This window comes from Sus scrofa, chromosome 1, assembly GCF_000003025.6.
Source record: "Sus scrofa isolate TJ Tabasco breed Duroc chromosome 1, Sscrofa11.1, whole genome shotgun sequence".
Taxonomy (NCBI): Eukaryota; Metazoa; Chordata; class Mammalia; order Artiodactyla; family Suidae; genus Sus; species Sus scrofa.
Window position 1 is genome coordinate 159293 of NC_010443.5, and position 19266 is coordinate 178558.

At 47.2% G+C, this 19266-nt stretch overlaps 1 protein-coding gene across 9 annotated transcripts in view; it reads right to left on the reverse strand.

Moving 5' to 3' along the window:
* FAM120B (family with sequence similarity 120B) overlaps positions 1-19266 on the reverse strand; it is a 65641-nt gene that overhangs the window by 38150 nt on the left and 8225 nt on the right. For 6 of the 9 annotated variants that reach the window (XM_021085507.1, XM_021085520.1, XM_021085510.1 and 3 more), the window contains exons 2-4: positions 14742-16463; positions 12384-12564; positions 1038-1139 (exon numbers count right to left, since the gene is read on the reverse strand). In XM_021085507.1, the coding sequence (XP_020941166.1) occupies positions 1038-1139; positions 12384-12564; positions 14742-16442 (1984 nt within the window). In that variant the 5' untranslated portion in view covers positions 16443-16463. Of the gene's footprint in view, positions 1-1037; positions 1140-12383; positions 12565-14741; positions 16469-19266 lie in introns of those variants that run through there. The other 3 variants (XM_021085513.1, XM_021085516.1, XM_021085506.1) reach the window with 2 other exon arrangements.

Below are 19266 nucleotides of genomic sequence, written 5' to 3' on the forward strand. Positions count from 1 at the left end.
GGCCTCTAAGATTAACTCACATAATGAGCAGCCAGACATTCTGTCTAATTCAAACCAGGGAAAGAACTAACACAATCCCTTTCCACATTAATTTTGGAAAGATCCTATAAAATGAAAATATTACAAGCCATTTCTGGAAAATCGTTTTGGCTATGTTTCACAAATACTTCTTGTTGTAAAATCGAATGTTGCTTCATCTTAATTTGTTTCCGTGATAAGCACCTTTTCAGGTTTGTGTACATCCCTCACCACCTGAGAGAACAGGGAAGATTCCTCCACTTCTCTTCCTACAGAATTCTACTTACGAAGAAATGTTTTGCAGTAAATTACAGGCTTGAGTGATGGAAAACAATGGTGACTTGAGAGAATTCAACACACATAAGAACAGAGTATGAAAATGCTGTAAGAGTATCTGTTCTCTGAAACAGTAACGAGGACCACTGGGAACAGACGCCAAGCCGCCCCACCTGTCTGTATGGAGACCCCCCCCCAGCTAACCTTCCTCAGATCCTAAGAACTCAAAGGAAAGAAGGATTTACTCCAACTGATTTTTAGGAGAACTTTGTTTGTGCTTCCCTCCCATCATGTGTTGTAAGATTTCTCCCTTGAAAAAACTTATTTTTCCAGTGAAAATAACTTTCCTTTACCTCCCTTCCCGGTTCGTCAAATCCACCTTCAGCAGCAGAGACAAGACAAACACGGGCTCAAGCAGAGGATCAGGAACCCACTTTGTCGGAACTCGGCGGGTACCCATGACGGCAACCAGACGCCACATCCTGGGGCCTGGGCTGTGAGGACACGGGGCCACAGGCAGGGGCGCGCGGCCGGGCGACTTGGTGGACTGTCTCCGGGGAAATGTGCACAGTGCCCCTGCCTCTGCTGTTTCAGAACTTTAGACACACTGCTCTTGAGCCCACGAGAGCAACGGCAACGAGCGTAGGTGCTGTTCTGGAAAAGCATGTCCCACAGAGGCCACCCCTGGGCCCGCCTCCCGCAGTGAACCATCAGCGCCCCGTTTAGGTCAAGGTCGTCTGTACCTGGAATGTTCATCTGCAGAGGCCTGACGAGGTCCGGGTGCCTCAGCGGGTTCCCAGAGTACACAAACCACTCCTTGACAGTGGGGCAGGCGCTGGTGTCACCTGCACAAAGACAGCCGCGTGAGTGGACGCGCGCGAGCACCGATGCAGCGCCAGCCAGGGCCAGGCCCGTGCTCTCAGCACAGGGAGTTCCCGCAGCCCAGGCCACTGGCAGACCCGGGGCATCTGGCATGGGTGCCCCACCCTCTGGCCTGAGGGTCATCCACTTATCCCAGCAAGATCGAGAACCTGGGTGAGCGACAATCGGGGCAGAGAGGTCACCACCTAAGTGGCTACTGCAGCGTCCAGCCTCCCTTCCCTGCCACCTTCTCCCTGTCCCAGAAAACCCTTGGGGGAACTGCAGGGACACGACAGGCCTTCCTGTTCTCAAAGTCACCCCTTTATGCAACTGCCGAGGCCTCTGCCGCGTTGGGCAATTCACAGCTGGTAGAAATCGCCTGCAGCAACGGCCTTTCCGTCTGAGGCCAGAGGACGCCTCGCTGCCCAAGCCTGGCGGCCTCCCCTCGTCTTGCGCGTCCTCCGCGACATCTCCCTGAGCCTCGCGGAGCAGCAGCAGGACCGCCGCCACCTGCAGGCCCCGTCCCCCTTGGGGCCTCGCCACCTCCCTTCTGGTACTGGTTGCTGCCCCTCTTCAGCCACAGCCCCTTCTAAGCCACTCTCCACATAAATGGAGGCTTTGGGGGTTTTGCCTTTTTACAAATGAAAATCTGACCAGGGCAGTCGTTCTAAAGAAGATGCCTTGGCAGCTGCCCAGGGACCCCCTACACCCACTGCAGTTCCAGGCTTCGTGCTCAGCTTGACCCAGAGCGTGATCTCCCCGTGCCCCCAACTCTGCAGCTCCGGGCCAGGCTTCCACAGCGCATTTCTAACCCATTTCCAGGGGAGCCGAGGCCGCTGTTCCCGGGACCCCAGAGAACCACAGCTCCAGCTCCTGGGTTCTGCTCCACTCGGCCTCGGCCCCAGTCCCTGTGCTCACCTGGCCTCCCCTTACCTATGCCCCCTCGACCCCCCATCCTGTGAGGACCACTTAGCTAACTCCTCCTCCTCACTCTCAGCTTAGGCACCAGCTCCTCCACTGTGGGCTCAGACGCCTCCCAGCGCCTTCCCCCAGTTCTCTGGCCAGAGGCCCTGAAGGCCTGCATACTTCCTCTAGCTCCCCACCCTGACGTCAGCTCCGGACAGCAAAACCTGTGTCTTCACATAACGCCAGGCTCACAGCGAATGCTCAACTGCAATTCAACTCGGTCTAAATTTCCAAAAAAATTTTTAAAGAGGCAAGAAGGAGTTCCCATCGTGGTGTGGCGCAGCAGAAACAAATTCGACTAGGAACCATTAGGTTATGGGTTCAATCCCTGGCCTCGCTCAGTGGGTTAAGGATCCAGCGTTGCTGTGAGCTGTATGTAGGTCGCAGACACGGCTTGGATCCTGTGTTGCTGTGGCTGTGGTGTAGGCTGGCAGCTGTAGCTCCAATTGGACCCTTAGCCTGGGAACCTCCGTATGCTGCAGGTGCAGCTCTAAAAAGCAAAAAATAAATAAATAAGTGAATAAAATAAAAAAATAAAAAAGAAGGAACATCTGAGGAGTATTCTTATAGTTAAAAAGAAAACCCCTCTCTGCGTAATCCCCTTGGCCTGGGTTTTCATTACATTAAAATATAGCCAAGTGGAGTTCCCACTGTTGCAGCTGGGGCTTGGAGTCGATCCTTGGCCTGGGACATTCTGTGGATACAGCCAAAAAAAAAAAAAAAAAAAAAAAAGAAAAAACAAACACGAACAAAATACAGCCAACTGAGTGAATGCTGTCTTAAACCGCTATTTCAGAAAGGAATGAGGTCTCTCATGCCAAAAGACAAACTTTACTAAGTTTTAAAAATTCACACTCAACCACTGCCATTAACCTAGCCTGCCAGCTGACTTCTTGAGAAATCACGAAAACGTTTTAAAAATCTCATTTCAGAGTTCCCGTCGTGGCTCAGTGGTTAGCGACCTGACTAATATCCATGAGGATGTGGGTTCAATCCCTGGCCTCACTCAGTGGGTTAAGGATCCGGCATTGCTGTGAGCTGTGGTGTAGGTCGCAGACACAGCTTGGATACTGCGTTGCTGTGGCTGTGGTGGAGGCTGGCGGCATCAGCTCTGATTCAACCCCTAGCCTGGGAACCTCCATATGCTGCTGGTGCGGCCCTAAAAAGACAAAAGACAAAAAACAAAACAACAACCAAAAAAACAACTCATTTCGTATCGCATGGAAATGACCTTCTTTCATCTGAAACTGTTCATAGCACCAAAGTTGAACGTTAACATCTCCGAGTTTTAATTCTAAACACACACAAAGAATGCGAAGACAGGTTCACGGTGGGAGCTGGCACCTTTACTGAGAAACCCCAGAGACCTTCTACTATTTTCTTTCTCAAGACCCAGGGAAGTCATCTTTTGGACAAATATTCCAAGAGAAATGCCACACAGCGTCAGCTGTTCAGTTCCAATTGAGAAGCAAAGAGCTGCCCATCAAGACAAATTCAACAGGATCAATGAACGAGCATCAGGTTCAATAAACCTGCTTCAGCATCAACGAGGAAGCATCAGGCTCAATGAACGACCATCAGGGCCAATGAACTTGCATCAGGTTCAATGAAAGAACATCAGACTCGGAAAAGAAAACAGGTCCCAAATCTCTCTTTTCTCACAATGTGGACCAGCACCAACACCCAATAATTTCCTCATAATTTAGACCAGCACCGAGAGCAGACTCTCTTTTCTCCATAGTTTAGGCCAGTGAGGGTGAAGTGCATACTAATCACAAAGTATTTCTTAATAAAAGAAAGATTCTGCTTGTAAAGTGGTTCACGCACATCTGATGAGATGGACGAGTGCTCAGGACAAGAATGAACCTGCCACGTGCTTACAGCTATTTATTTACTCAGAGCTTTGACGAGGACTCTTAATTTTCAAGTAACAAGCCAGAGGATAAAAGTTAAATCAGAGCAGCTGCTATCAATGTTCATTCCCTTAATAAAATCTTACCTGAAATTGTGGGGAAGAATACAGGAAAATAGAAAGAAAAAACGAGTATTTTTTGGAGTTCCTGCTGTAGAACAGCGGATTAAGGATCCATCACTGTCTCCACAACACCACATTGATGGTGTGGGTTCGATCCCTGGCCCAGCACAGTGGGTTAAGGATCCAGTGTTGCCACAGCTGTGGCGTAGGTCATACATGTAGCTCAGATTCGATCCCTAGCCTGGGAACTTCCATATACTGCCAATGTGGCCAAAAAAGGGAAAAACCAAAACAAAAAACGAGTATTTTTGCTGAGGTAGAAGACAGGTATTTTCTTTATATTGCTGGTTTAATCTATAATTATGTGTGGCTTTTGTCCTTAAAAAAACAGAAAAGCTGTCCATTTTTTTGGGTATATACTTTTGAAAAAAAAAGTCACCTTTGAGGTCAATCTCTATGATTTGTAAGAACTGATGCCCTGTAGGCACTTTGTAAAGGTGCCACAACTCCCCAGCCGCCCATCACGAGACCATCAGCCTGCTGCAACTCCCATGGGAGAATGACAAGAAAAAAAGGACAATTCACCTTCACCATTAAAAGCTGCCATAAGCACAGCCTTTCTCTGGAGCAGTGAACTAGCGAGGTGGGAGAACAGAACAGAGCCGGCATCTTTCTGAGTTTCTTCTATTTCCTAAAATGTATCAAGTTTCACGGTGATTTAAGCTAATCTTACCATTAGGGAAACTAAAAAAATACAGTTAAAATCATTGGTAAGAATGGGTGCGAAGCCAAGGACGGGCTGAGGACTGGGCGATTTCGGGGTTTCTTCCGCCCTTTTGGCCACAATGCCGTTGAGCTGTCTAAACACCATATATTCAACTATATAAAATATACACAGGAGTGACAGTGACCAACTGCTCCCTGGCAGGCACTCTCCAGCATTCTAGATGAACCAGAGCATCCAACAGATCAGTTACCCACACTTTGCCCATGATTAGGAAGTCTGAGGTACAAAGCCATTAACACAGTGCCTGCCTTCTGGCTCAGAGCTCGTGTCCACAGCTGTGCACCTGCAGGAGCCCTGGCACTGAGAGCTGATGACCAGGGAGTAAAAGGCACCTTCTCCTCTAAACCTCATTCCAAACTTGTGGGCCCCACCTGCCTGTCAGACAGCTGCTCACCTAGTGGGATTTGAGACCATTGCTCTCCTCCCATGTGTGAAATTCAACCATTAATTAGAGCAACCCTCCTCTAAGGAATGCCTTACTATATACAAGTATTGCTGAAAAGGTTACACTTGTATTTTTAGGGAAGTTCTGAAGCTAGGAGTTGAATCAGAACTACAGCTGCCAGCCTACAACACAGCCACAGCAACGTCAGATCTGAACCACATCTGCGACCTACACCACAGCTCACGGCAACACCAGACCCTTAACTCACTGAAGCGAGGCCAGGGTGTGGCCAACAAAGAAAAAATCCTCATGGATACTAGTCAGATTCTTAACCCACTGAGCCAAGATGGGAACTACCGAAATGGGAATATTTTAAAAACACACTCCACACATTCATTAACAGTCACCTAATTCACGCTGAGGAATGCCCCACAACAGACCCTGCCCACTCAGCTACAGCCTGGAGGGAGGAGGGCCACCAGACAATACCCACGGGCAAGGCTGCAAGTCCAAACCATGATAAGCTTAAGAACGAAAAGCACAAGGTGCCTTCAGAGAGGAAAATAATTTTTTTTTTTTTTTGGTCTTTTGTCCTTTTAGGGCCACACTCACCGCATATGGAGGTTCCCAGGCTAGGGGTCTAATCAGAGCTGTAGCCGCCAGCCTACGCCACAGCCATAGCAATTCAGGACCTGAGCTGGGTCTGCGACTTACACCACAGCTCATGGCAACGCCAGATCCTTAACCCAATGAGCAAGGCCAGGGATCGAACCCGCAACTTCATGGTTCCTGGTCGGATTCATTTCTGCTGTGCCATGACGGGAACTCCAAGAGAGGAAATTCCTTTTGATGAGGAATTTGGGGAAATTAGTTTTTAAAGGCATGCAGTATTAACAGAACTGATCAGAGGAATGGCCTGAGCCAGAAAAATAAATTTTGTTATTTGTCAGCGTGGATTTGTTTTTTAAAACAAGGAAAGCCAACAAAATCATCCGGGTGTAAGGGGGCAGACCCAGCTCTGACGGCTCCCCACTGAGGAGTCACAAAGAGCAGGAGCCCGGATAGGTGCAGGGCCGGCAACCCGAGGCTTCCAGCAGGAATCTGACTGCCCGGGAGGAGCTTCAAGGGGGAGGAGAGGAAAGCATCTCTCTAAGAGCTGAGGATGAAGCCGTGCGATGTTCCCACACGGGGGAAGAACAAACCAGGAAGTAGAAGATGAAGAAACACAGCAGGGTCCAGCAAGTCCAACAGCACCTCTCAGCAGTTCCAATTAAGGAAGAGACATGCAGACAGAGAAAAACGTAAAAGCATACAGGATAAAACTTTCCAATCAGAAGAAAAGTCACCAAAAAAGGAGCAAGAATCACACCAGCACTCCACTTCGTCAGCGCCCAGAGCTCTAGAGGAGGGTGGGCGGCTGAGACGGGACGGCCTGCTGACTACTCCTCCAGCCAAATAAATCCAGAAGCCAAGGCATTCTCCTGGGGGCAGGTTTTGCCCGGAGGCACCGTGCAGAGCAAAACCAGTCCTGAGGGGACCTGGCTGCTGAGACAGCTGCGGGCAGAAGAGAGGGCTCCAGAAACCTGCAGAGGAGCACCCTAAGGGCCTGGCTGAGGACAGTCCTACACGACCAGGGCAAAGCTCAGTGGGGCCAGGCAGGACAACCATGGGGAGGCCGATGGACCGACCCTAGAGCTGCCTAAGGCTCCCCGACCCTGGGCCCCCAGCGGCCGAGGCGCAGAGGCCTCGTCAAACGCTAGCATTCAGGCAGCAGCCCAGGGAAGGCCGAGCCTCAGGAGCAGAGCCGCTCTGTCTCTTTTTAGTGTCTAGAGACCCCCCGATCAAGGCTAAGGCAAGCCCTGTTGGGTCTGGAAAATGAACTGCCTGGCAGAACTCAACTCAAGACTCTCCACAGATCCAGAATCTTCTAGAACACAATAAAAACACGGGCCCTAGGAATAAGCAGAAACACATGGATTCACGAGGAGAAAAGTCATCAATAAACAGACACAGACCCAGCAACATGGGGGTGATGGAATTAGCAGACAAGGACCTGAAAACAGTTACTGTGAGTAAGTCTAAGGATTTAAAGGACACCATGAAGACAGGGAAGAAGAAATGGAAGATTTGTTTAAAAACCTGAAAAACACAATATCCGAAATGACCACGTCATTGGATGGGTTAGTAGCAAAGCCTGTAAATGTGAAGACAGAGCAGTAAGAACGACCTGAACCGACGCACAGAGAAGAGGCTTCAAAAGGAGGGTGGTGCCTGCGGGACACTGAGCTCTGAACCATGCACGTAACTAGGGGCCCAAAGTGAGAGGGAGAGAGACAGGAAACAGTGTTCAATGATATGATGCTCCACTTTGTTCAAGGTCAGTACGGAATATAAACTCACGGACCCAAGGAGCTCAAGAGTCGTAGGCAGAATAAACACGGAGGAGACTGCCAAACTCAGCCTGAACTAAGGCTGAAAACCAGTGACCAAGAAGAAACCCTAAAGACAGCCAGGGAAACACACACTCCAACCTGCGGGCACAACTGTTTCAGAAGGAACATCTCATCTCATGAGAAACACAAGCCAGAGACAACACGAGAACACCCTGGAAGTGACGAACAAAAATACCTCAACTCCTACATCCAGCAAAATTACACTTCTGAAAGAAAGAGCAGCAGAAACAGTGCCCAGAGGAGACGTCATCTCCTGGTTATTCTGAAAGACAAATGACCGTTCGGAGGAAGAGTTCGAAAATCAGAGCTCACGTGCCAAATCTGGCTTGCTTGCTCTAATACAGTGTGAAAGCTAATAATGCTTTTTGTACAATTTTATTTTATTTTACTTTATTTTTTTTTTTGTCTTTTTGCCATTTCTTGGGCCGCTCCCGCGGCATATGGAGGTTCCCAGGCTAGGGGTCGAATCGGAGCTGCAGCCACTGGCCTACGCCAGAGCCACAGCAACGCGGGATCCGAGCCGCGTCTGCGACCCACACCACAGCTCACGGCAAGGCTGGATCATCAACCCACTGAGCAAGAGCAGGGGTCGAACCCGCAACCTCATGGTTCCTAGTCGGATTCACTAACCACTGTGCCACGAAGGGAACTCCATTTTTTTTGTATAGTTTTAAATGATTGGAAAGTTATCAAAGAATATTCCACAACACAGAATGACAATGTAAAATTCAAATTTTGTGACATGGGGAAACTAGATAAAACTTCATTGGCACAGCCCCATCTTCTGGACGCAATGTCCATGGCGACATGGCTCCACAGCAAAGAGCTCAGCAGCTGGTCCAAAGCCTAAAATGTTTATTACTATCTGACCCGCCACAGAAAACGCTTGCCAACCCATGGTTTAAGGTAAAAATAAGAGTCATGTATTACGGGGTTTAAAACAGATGCATAATCTCACAAGGCTCCTACTATGTTTCCAGTTATGCGACATACGCAAAATGACCAAAATATAGAGCTGGAGGACAAACTGGTGGTCACCGGGGGACAAGGACAGAGGTCAGGTAAAGAGTACATGGAACTCTATGTGCTAATTCTGCAACTGCTGTGAGTAAATAACTACTTCAAAATAAAAAGTTTTACAAATATACAGGATAGCAAAAATGACAAGGAGAATGAAAGTACACCATTGTAAGTTTTTTGCAGTATACATTACATGGTATCACACTGAAGATAAAATATGACAAGTTAAAATTATATTTTATAGGAGTTCCCGTCGTGGCGCAGTGGTTAACGAATCTGACTAGGAACCATGAGGTTATGGGTTTGATCCCTGGCCTTGCTCAGTGGGTTGAGGACCCGGCGTTGCCATGAGCTGTGGTGTAGGTTGCAGACGCGGCTCGGATCCCGTATTGCTGTGGCTCTGGCGAAGGCTGGCAGCTACAGCTCCGATTAGACCCCTAACCTGGGAATCTCTATGCGCTGCAGGAGCGGCCCTAGAAAAGGCAAAAAGACAAAAAAAAAAAAAAAAAAAAGATGTATTTTATAAACCCTAGAGCAACCACTGGAAAAAACAAACAAACACAGGTAAATCTAATAATCCAAATCCAACAATAATCCAATATAAAATAAAATACTAAAAAATATTCCATTAACACAATTCTGACAAAGGAAGTCAGAAAAGGAGAAAATAACGGGAAAAAAGAACAGAGCAAAGGGGAAAATGAAGACTTAAATCCAATCATGTCAACATGTACATTAAACATAAATGGCCTAAACAATCCAATTAAAGGACAGAAATTAAAAGATTGGGTATGCTGCTAAAAGAGAGGTACTTTAAGTATAAAGAAATAGCTTAGGGAGTTTCTGCTGTGGTACAGTACGTTAAGAATCTGACTGAAGTGGCCTGGGTTGCTGTGGAAGCATGGGTTCAATCCCCAGCCTAGCACAGTGGACTGAAGGATCTGGCACTGCCACAGCTGCAGCACAGGTCATAGCTGTGGCTTGGAGTCAGTCCCTGGCCAGGAACTTCCATATGCCACGGTGGGTGTAGCCATTTAAAAAAAAAAAAAAAAAAAAGCTTAGGAGTTTCCTATCAATTACAGATGCGGTGTTGTCACTGATCTGGCCCAGGTTACTGCTGTGCCTCAGGTACGATCCCTGGACCACGAACTTCCGCATGCTGTGGGGATGGCCAAAAAGAAAAGAGAAAAAACCCTGAAAGTAAAGGGTAGAAAGAAGAGAGCAAATAATCATAAAAAACTGGGGCATGAATGTCAGTACCAGACAAAGCCAACTTCAAAACAGGGAGTACAACCAGACTTTCCAAAAAAGGGAAAACTCATAAAGTTGTAGTCAAATCATTAAGAAACATACACTCTTCAATGTACATGCACCTAGCAAGAGAATCTCAAACATACCTCAAGTAAAAACAGAGCCGAACGAATAAATAAAAAACATCCATGATAGAATCTGGAGATTTCAACACTATTCTCTTAAGAACTACAAGCAAGCTGACAAAAAGTCGGTAGATGTGTACAGCCCTCTTAGCACTCCTGGTATTTACTGAACACTGTACTCAACAAGAGCAGAAAATACATCTCCTTAGGCACACAAGCAACAGAAAGTCAGCATTCAAGCAAGCTGCACTGAATTTATTACCCTCATCATAAATGTATCTGCAATAGCAGCTTTTTATGTTTGCACTCTAATAATGCAAAGTTCATGAAGATAGCCAAAAAGCTGAGAAAAAGGAAAAGTGAAGATCATTTATGATGATAAGTTCAATTTATGTAATTTTCCTGTTATTGTGGTTATGCAATAAAGTCACTTTTTTTTTTTTTTTTGTCTTTTTGCCATTTCTTGGGCCGCTCTTGCGGCATATGGAGGTTCCCAGGCTAGGGGTCGAATCGGAGCTGTAACCACTGGCCTACGCCAGAGCCACAGCAACTCAGGATCCGAGCCACATCTGCAACCTACACCACAGCTCACGGCAATGCCGGATCCTTAGCCCACTCAGCAAGGCCAGGGATTGAACCTGCATGGTTCCTAGTCGGATTCGTTAACCACTGAGCCATGATGGGAACTCCTAATAAAGTTACCTTTATGGCTCTCAATAAATTACATTAACAAAGTATGAAATTTAAGTTAGTGAAGTTTATATATTTTAATCTCATTTATCAAAATACTCTTGGAGTTCCCACTATGGCACAGTGGGTTAAGAACGTGACTGCAGTGTCTCAGGTAGCTGTGGAGGCATGGGTTCCATCCCTGGCCCAAGGCACTGGGTTAAAGGATCTGGCCACAGCTGCAGCTCAGATTCAATCCCAGGCCTGGGAACTTCCACATGCCCTGGGTGCAGCCATTTAAAAAAAACCAAAAACGAAAAAACCTCTAAAAACGATTACAAGCAAATATTATTCTATAACATAAAATTTTCTCATGATGAAGGTACCTTTTCTTCATCAATGTGCCATCATTCATGTTAAGAAAGAATATGGGCAGAGCCACATAAGATAAAGAGATGGAAAAAATTATTTCAAAACTATTTGGTTTCAAAGTTTATTATACAGGTTCTTCTGTTTCTGTTTCCAAATCAGTGTAAACATCTCTCTCAAGTCCTCCTCAGGACACGTCGGTGTCTGATCGCTCACAGCATCTATGGGAGAAGGCGGGACATACCAGCTGGTGCTGGGAAGCTAATAAAACTGGGTGCAAAGAACTGGCCACTCCCTCCCCCGCCCCCAGAGAAAAAAGAACAATCACAGCACTTCAAGCGGATGGCTCTATCCCACCTTTAGATTATGGAAGTGTTTGCCTTCTGGAATAATATTAATAGTAATACTGGTAGGTTTGGAGAAAATGGAGTTTAGGCAAAAAAGCCACAGGCATCCTTTCACCAGGATTTTTCTTCTTCTACCTCTTGCTCTGACGGACCCTGCTGGACCCCGTTTTTCAAGCCAGCACCTCCCATCAGACGGTGACGCTGCAGCAGCCTGTCTCAGGTCAGCAGGCTTGCACAGAGGTGACTGTGTGCGTACAGCAGCACCGGTCTGTACTAGGAGTGCTCTCGGGCACTCCCAGTGCCCCCAGACTGTCCCTAACGGAGCTTCAAAGGGTCTGGTTAATTTCCCACCTGGTGGTAAAGGTCCTCCTGGTTTTACTGGTCTAGCCCTGGACAGTCCTCTCCTTATACTCTTGTACCTACTGCACAATTGAAATAGAGATGGAAAAACATGAACTTAATTACAAAAAACTCCAAAGGAAAATTCTGTTTATATTTTAAAATACGCTGTACTAGATTTTATGTAATCATTTTATGAAAGTCACATTTCAGGGAGCCTAACTAGACATTGTCCTCTAATAATACACAGACCCTACACTGCTAAAGGAGGAAGGGTTTTCATATTTTTTAAAAAGTATGAATCCTTTTAAGTCATAAAAAAATGGCATTTTACAGAAACAACGCACTCTTCTTTTCGTGGATGCTGCTCAGCCGCTTGCCAATCAGATGCAGATGCCCCACGGCACCTCCTCTTAACTCTGCCCAGATGTGAGTGCACTGGCCACTCCAGCTGTCACAGAGAAACAAAGCCCGAGCCCAGGGAGGATGTGCTCTAGCTCGTCTGGCTGCTTCTCAAACTAACCGAGAGACGCCGCACTCACCTCCGCCGCCCCCCAGCAGGAGGGAGTACACGCGCTGCCGCACGGGGCGGTAGACGAAGGCCTGGCTGGGCAGAGCCTGGTCCAGCTCATCCTCCAGGCTGTTGCTGCATTCGACCTCCCCACTGCTCAGGATGTTGTACACCAGGTAGCTCTCCGCCTGCACGTGATGCGCCCTGGCGACCTGCCAGAAATGCGACAGCCGGAAACAAACTGGTGACCTTCAGTGGGAATCGCAGCACCTCCTCAAAGCAGAGTTTTGAAGGTCTCAGAAGTGGAGTAAATGTCACTCAAGTTCCTGACGTCCAGCTGGCCTCTGTGCTTTCTGGCCCTTGGGCTTCTAGCTCAAAACTCGCTATTCCTCCTCCTCTAGGTTTCCGCCTCCTGCTGCCCGTCACTCTTACTGCTGCATCACCCCATCATTCTGTCCACCTGCTAGCGAGCACTGGACACAGGGCTCCAGCTCCCCTTGCCCGGTCTCTCTTCTCTGCAGCACACCCTTCATACCAGCGATGTTCCATCTTCCTGGCAACAGAGGCCCAGTCGCTAAAAGCACCTGGATGACTACACTGCTTCAGCCTGGCAGGGAGGAGCCCCCCAAGTCCCCATCTCCTTTCCCATGTACGCCACTGCCCTCGTCACACGTGGAGCCCAACCTTCACCTTCTGCAAGAACCCCCCCATGTGCTCCAGGAAACTGGCTCCTTCAGCCCTTCCCAAGCAGCTCCTTCAATCTACCCTCAAGGTCACCTCTCCATAAACCCTGTTGCCCTCTCTGGACAGGAACTCCCCTCCCCAGCCTGAGAGGGCTCCCCTGACATTTACCCTCACTGGTTACCTAGGCTCATCTTTCCTATTAAACCATAAACTCCTTCATTCACTTGTTCAAAAAGTTTTTATTGAAAAAAATCTACATGCTGAAAACTCACTTCTTTCTGCTTTGCATGTAGCACAGTGTTGGCCCATGACTGAACGAGATGCTGATTTAAATGGGGACCACTTTCTCAATCGGTGAGAAGCTAAGGTCAGAAGGCCTATAATAACCTACACACAGGTTTTGTTTCCTGTAAAGAACATTCTCACCACTGCAGGAATAAATTCGCCTAGATTACTGTCCAGAATTTCAAACCAGTCTACCACTAATGGCACTTCAAACTTGCTGAAGATACCTGAACGGCAAAACCTCTGTGGTCAGTGACCCCTTATGCACACCCAGGAAGCAGGGCCAGTCAGGCCACCTTATTATTACAGATCTGAGTCTTAATCCCTTTCACTCCCCACTTTCTTCACATGTAAAATAGGTTTAACAAAGGTGCTGACCTCACAGAACTGTCTCGAGGATTAACTGAGCTAATACACAAGGCATGGCCACGGGCGTGAATTACTGCTGTCAGGCAGACACGCCACGGAGGATCCACCTTCACTGTGAAAATTTCTTTAAATGAGAAACACAGAAAAGCAAGCAACTGTAAGTCAATAAGGATCCCAAGTTGTTACTTGATGCTCTAACTGAAGATCAGTAGAAGTAACCTATTTCTCCCCAGTGCCGCTCTGGGTACAGAATCTGTCGGGAACCACTTAGTTAAAGGTTTCATGACCCTCCCAAGGCAAGACGAGCTTCTAACTTATCGTCTTACTCCCCTTCCGTTTCTTACTCTATTATTTCAAAAGAGTTGGTACTTTGAGAAATTTATTTATAAAGTTATAATAAATTATATTCACTCTACCAAGAAATCTTCAATGTTGGCAACTGTACAGAATTTGAGATGTAACATTCTTTTCTGGGTGTACACAGGGTTTTCAGAGAAGTTCTCTACAACTATAATTTTAATTCATTAATTATCTCATTATCTTAATGTCTTTTATCTCTGCCCTTAACTATACAGCATTCCACACTTCAAAAAACTTTTAACATACTCACCTCATCTGAAAATTCCAAATTCCCCATGTGGCATGTAGTAATCGCCACAATCTGGCTGGAGCTTATCTTTTCCAATTTTCTTCTCCTTTCTTCTCCTTTCAAACCCCAAGCTCCAGCTTATGCTCTACCACTGTGCCCACACCACCCTCCAGCACCACCCCTGCGCCAAGGCTTTGCCTGCTCCAAGCAAACAGCAGGGTCCATGAAGACCTGGATTCCGTTACGCCTCTTCAGATTCCTAGCGCTCGCTCCTCTAACAGTCATGTAACAACAGGCACACGCGTTAAACCACATCTCCTCCCTCAACTCCAAGGGTTCTGTCCTGTGTCCCCCACAGTATCTTAACCACTGCAGGTAATCCATAAATATTCGCTGATAACACCATCAATGGATACATTTTCCATCATGACATATTAGATTTGGGTGGGTACATCCACATACCTGTAAGATTTCAGGATCTGAAACCATGGTTACTTGTTGCTTCATTTCAGGCCCCGTATTTATGGTGTCTTCTTGTTTAATTTCAGGGTTTGTAAACATGGGTGCTTCTGGATTAAATTCAGGGTTTGTACCTACAGGTAATTTCTGCTTGGATTCAGAGCGCATACACATGGGAACTTCTTGCTTGAATTCAGGATCTGAACTCAGGGATATTTCTTGCCCGGACTCAGGATCTGTACACACGGGAACGTCTCGCCCGGACTCAGGATCTGTACACATGGGAACGTCTTGCCCGGACTCAGGATCTGTACACATGGGAACGTCTCGCCCGGATGCAGGATCTGTACACACGGGAACGTCTCGCCCGGACTCAGGATCTGTACACACGGGAACGTCTCGCCCGGACTCAGGATCTGTACACACGGGAACGTCTCGCCCGGACTCAGGATCTGTACACACGGGAACGTCTTGCCCGGACTCAGGATCTGTACACACGGGAACGTCTTGCCCGGACTCAGGATCTGTACACACGGGAACGTCTTGCCTGGACTCAGGATCTGTATACATGGGAACGTCTCGCCCGGACTCAGGATCTGTACACACGGGAACGTCTCGCCCGGACTCAGGATCTGTACACATGGGAACTTCTTGCTTGGACTCAGGATCTGTACACATAGGAACTTCCCAATGGGACTCAGGGCCTGAAATCATGGATACCACCGGCTTGTCCAAAGTTATTACACCTTCAGGTTTTTGGAAAAACCATGGAGACCTCTGTCCTGGCAAAAGATACGATGCAACTCCTTTATAAAAAAGAGCTTTGTTTGTTCCCAGAGGTAGTATCTCTTCTAGCTTTTTCTCACCTTGATGCAGTCGACGAACTTTAGCTATGTGGTCTGCCACAGCTAAAATAATGTTGCCTTTTTTGTCAAAGTTCTCCCTCACAGAGGTATAGGAGGACAAGCACTTGTACCGAAAGCTTTCGAACATGCCTTCCGGGATGACGTCATTGCCAAGCAGGCAGGCCAGAAGAGGAAGGTCGGACAGGCCAAGACCCAGACTCTGACAGAGCTTCTCCCGGCAGAGCATGACGGTGTCCAGACTGTCCAGGCAGAGCTCGCTGATGGAAAAGTAGGGGCACGTGTCATAAATTAAGTAGTCAGTGTCTTCTCCCAGAATCCCAAGGCAGTCGTTCTGGAGGCCATAGGAAGCCACCTCATAGTCGGCCTCCTGCAACGAACACCGTGTTTCCTGCCCCAAGGTCTTCAAAGCGAAGCGAGTGAACACGGCCAGCCCCGAGGGGATGAAGAACATGTTCCTGCCAGGCTGCTCCTTGTTGGACTTAATATAGTGGAAGATCCGGGCTATCTCCCTGTTGTTCTTGAGCCTGCGCTTCACCCACTCGTCTCTCTTGTTCTGCTCCACCATGCCATCAAAGAAGAATATCAATTTGATGCCAACAGCTGTAAAAGTTTTTACAAATTCTCGCAGAGCAGAAAAGTATTCCCGCCACTGGCCACCACAGATCCAAGAGTCCGGCGTGTACCAGTACCGGAGGCAACACATGGCATCGACCACGATGGTAGGAGTACCTCCAGGATGTCTGCTTCGGTGCTGCTCTGCCAGGTCTTTGAAATTTACTACTGTACATATGTGTGGGCAGCTACTTCCCACAAACCCCTGTAAGCCTCTCACACCCATAACTGAACTCCTGAGAAGGATCTGGAAAGGAAAAGAAATGAGTAATTATGGCCTTGTCACCTTTCAAAGCAAACACAAGGCAGCACTGAACATTCATTCACCCTGTGCCTCCAACACAACAGGGAGCCTCCCACTTGCCAGTAAGCACTGAGCTGGACTCCTCCCAGGACAACACGGGACAGCACGCTTAGGCTTCTCACTCTCATTCAAGAGATTCTTCAATAAAATTTGAAAACAGGTTAACAGTTTCAAAGAAGTAACACTCCCCATCCAGGAGCTCAACGAGAAGTTCATTTGGAAAACCTAAACCATAAAGCAGATACATGCAACATGGCTGTTTCTCAGAATATTTTTGCTGAGTAAAAGAAGCTGGACCAAAAAGAACTCCATTTATCTAAGACTCTAGCTCTTGAGAGCTGAGCGGATACAGCGGCCAGAGAGCCATCTGGTGGGGCAGGGGGAGGGAGGGACTTAGAGAGCAGAGAGCAGCAAAGAGCTGTGGGACATGGGCACTATCTTGGCTGTGGTGATGGTGTCACAGTGAACACACGCCGAACCTTTCAGATTGTGCACTGTGCACACAGCAGCTTTCTCTGTGTCAACTGTATCTCAATAAAGGTGTGCAGGAGTTCCCATCATGGTGCAGTGGAAACAAATCCAACTAGGAACCATGAGGTTGAGGGTTCGATCCCTGGCCTTGCTAAGTGGTTAAAAAGGATCTGGTGCTGCCTCGGGCTGTGGTGTAGGTCACAGACGCGATGTTGCTGTGGCTGTGGCTCTGATTGGACCCCTAGCCTGGGAACCTCCATATGCCTCAAGCATGGCCCTAAAAAGCAAAAAAAAAAAAGTTCAAAAGAAAACTACAGGAAAATACACTAGGCCAAATTCAGCATCATTTGAGATGGAACTGAATGACTTGGATGGAAAACTACCTTTTTAAAATGTTAAAAAAAAAAACCCCATAGTTCCAAGAGTTAGAATTCAAAATCTGGGAAAATCTAAGCAGACTCCTTCTACATAATGAAAGATGAAATACAGGTAGTAACACCCAGCAATGGCCAGGCATCTCTTATCTTAAAGGCCTTTTCTTCAGCTTTGGTCTTCCTTCAGAGTCATCAGGGGTCCCCTACCCTCTGATAAAACAAAACAAGCCTTATTATGCAAACAGCAGCAGCAGAACAAACGGTGCCTCCCCAGGCTGAGGACTGAGGGCTGAACCCCCAGCTGCCTGCCACAGCAGTGACAGCTCCCACCGAGCCAGGCACTCTGTCGATAACCCTGGTGGGTAAAAACCATAAGCTCTACTTCACAAATGAAGACACTGTAAATAAATTATTAGGTTGAGGAACGACACCCTCATAGAGTATCTTTTATGAAGTAACTGCCTGTTAATGGACACTGGCTCCTAACAGTAGAATTTGAAGTTATCTGTTTAAGAGCCGTTGACCAAAAAAAGAGTCTAAAAACTGAGTGGACCTAAACAGCACACATTTAAGATGAAATGCGGTGAGGCCTTGCTCATTAAATTATTATCCATAAACCCATATACCCCAAACCACTGCAGCCCTATTCCTAGTGTCAGGCTGATCTTGGGAACATTAGGAGGGAAGGTGTGTGTTTTTGCAGCAGAAAGAAGACTTGAGAGCAGGACTGTCTCAACCACCAGGCAGCTCTCCAGTAGGGCCCTCCGGGCGTGGTGTGCAAGGGGATATGCTTCAGAACACAAAGAAGAGTGGTCAGGACAGGCAAGGAAACAGAACGGATTTTTAAAAAAGCAGCAAGGTTTGTGGACGGGAAGAGGGCCAGGGGCCTCTGGCCACCTCCACACTGCCTCCTCCACCAGCTCCCCGGGGGGCGAGGACCCTCTCACGCAGGCAGCCCCTGGAGACGGAGCTGGGAGCCCCGAGCACAGGCCCGCCCTGGCTGCCACTCCACGCAGACCTGGGCGGTTTGTCAGGCAGCTCGGCCACATTTGCGTTGGCTGCCTTCCCTCACAGATAAAAAGACATTTGTTTCAAGCATTTTTCTACTAAAACTGCAAGTGACAGCACTGAGCTTCTTGAAACACTCTCCTCTTTATTTTGCAAGAAGTCGGGCTCAGCCTCTGCTTTGATTTTATTCAAATGTTTTTTCTCCTTTCTTACCCCAGTAGTGAAAAGCTCACTATTTTTTAAACATGCACTGGTTTTTCCTCTCTTTCACACTGCCAATTTCTCACAGTTTGAATCACAAATTACCTCAGGAATGTTACGTTACAATGTGCTCTTCTATGGTACTTACAAAGAAAACCTGGGATAGGCAAAGATTTGTGAACTTGGGACATTAGGGGGTAGCTTCCGGTATCTCAGCTCTTCAAGGCTTAAATACTCACACCACTAGCCATCAATGCAGTTAGTGTGGCATGAAATGAAATGCTTAAAAAAGATAAATTCTACAGACGTACCTTTTAAAATAATTTTCTTTTTTTAAACCCTTTTATTGCTAAGAGCATATACTTAGGGTTTACACTCTCTAAAGGTAGTTTTTAAGAAGACTGCAAATATATATAAAATATAAATACTATATATTATGTAAATATAGATCATAAAATTATATACACGCATATATAAAATTTCATTTATTCTACTTGCAAATTATACGGGAAATTTTCATTATCTAGACAATTGTTGTCTAGAAAGAAGTTAAGTCTTGTTAGGTAGAAGTCTTATTGCCCTAAATTCACTTCCATGAATGTGGGTCTCAGAACAGGAGATGTCACCCTGTCAGGTCCCCAACACCCAGCAGTGTCAGGCAAGTGAGGGCCCAGCAGGTATCTGTGAATGAG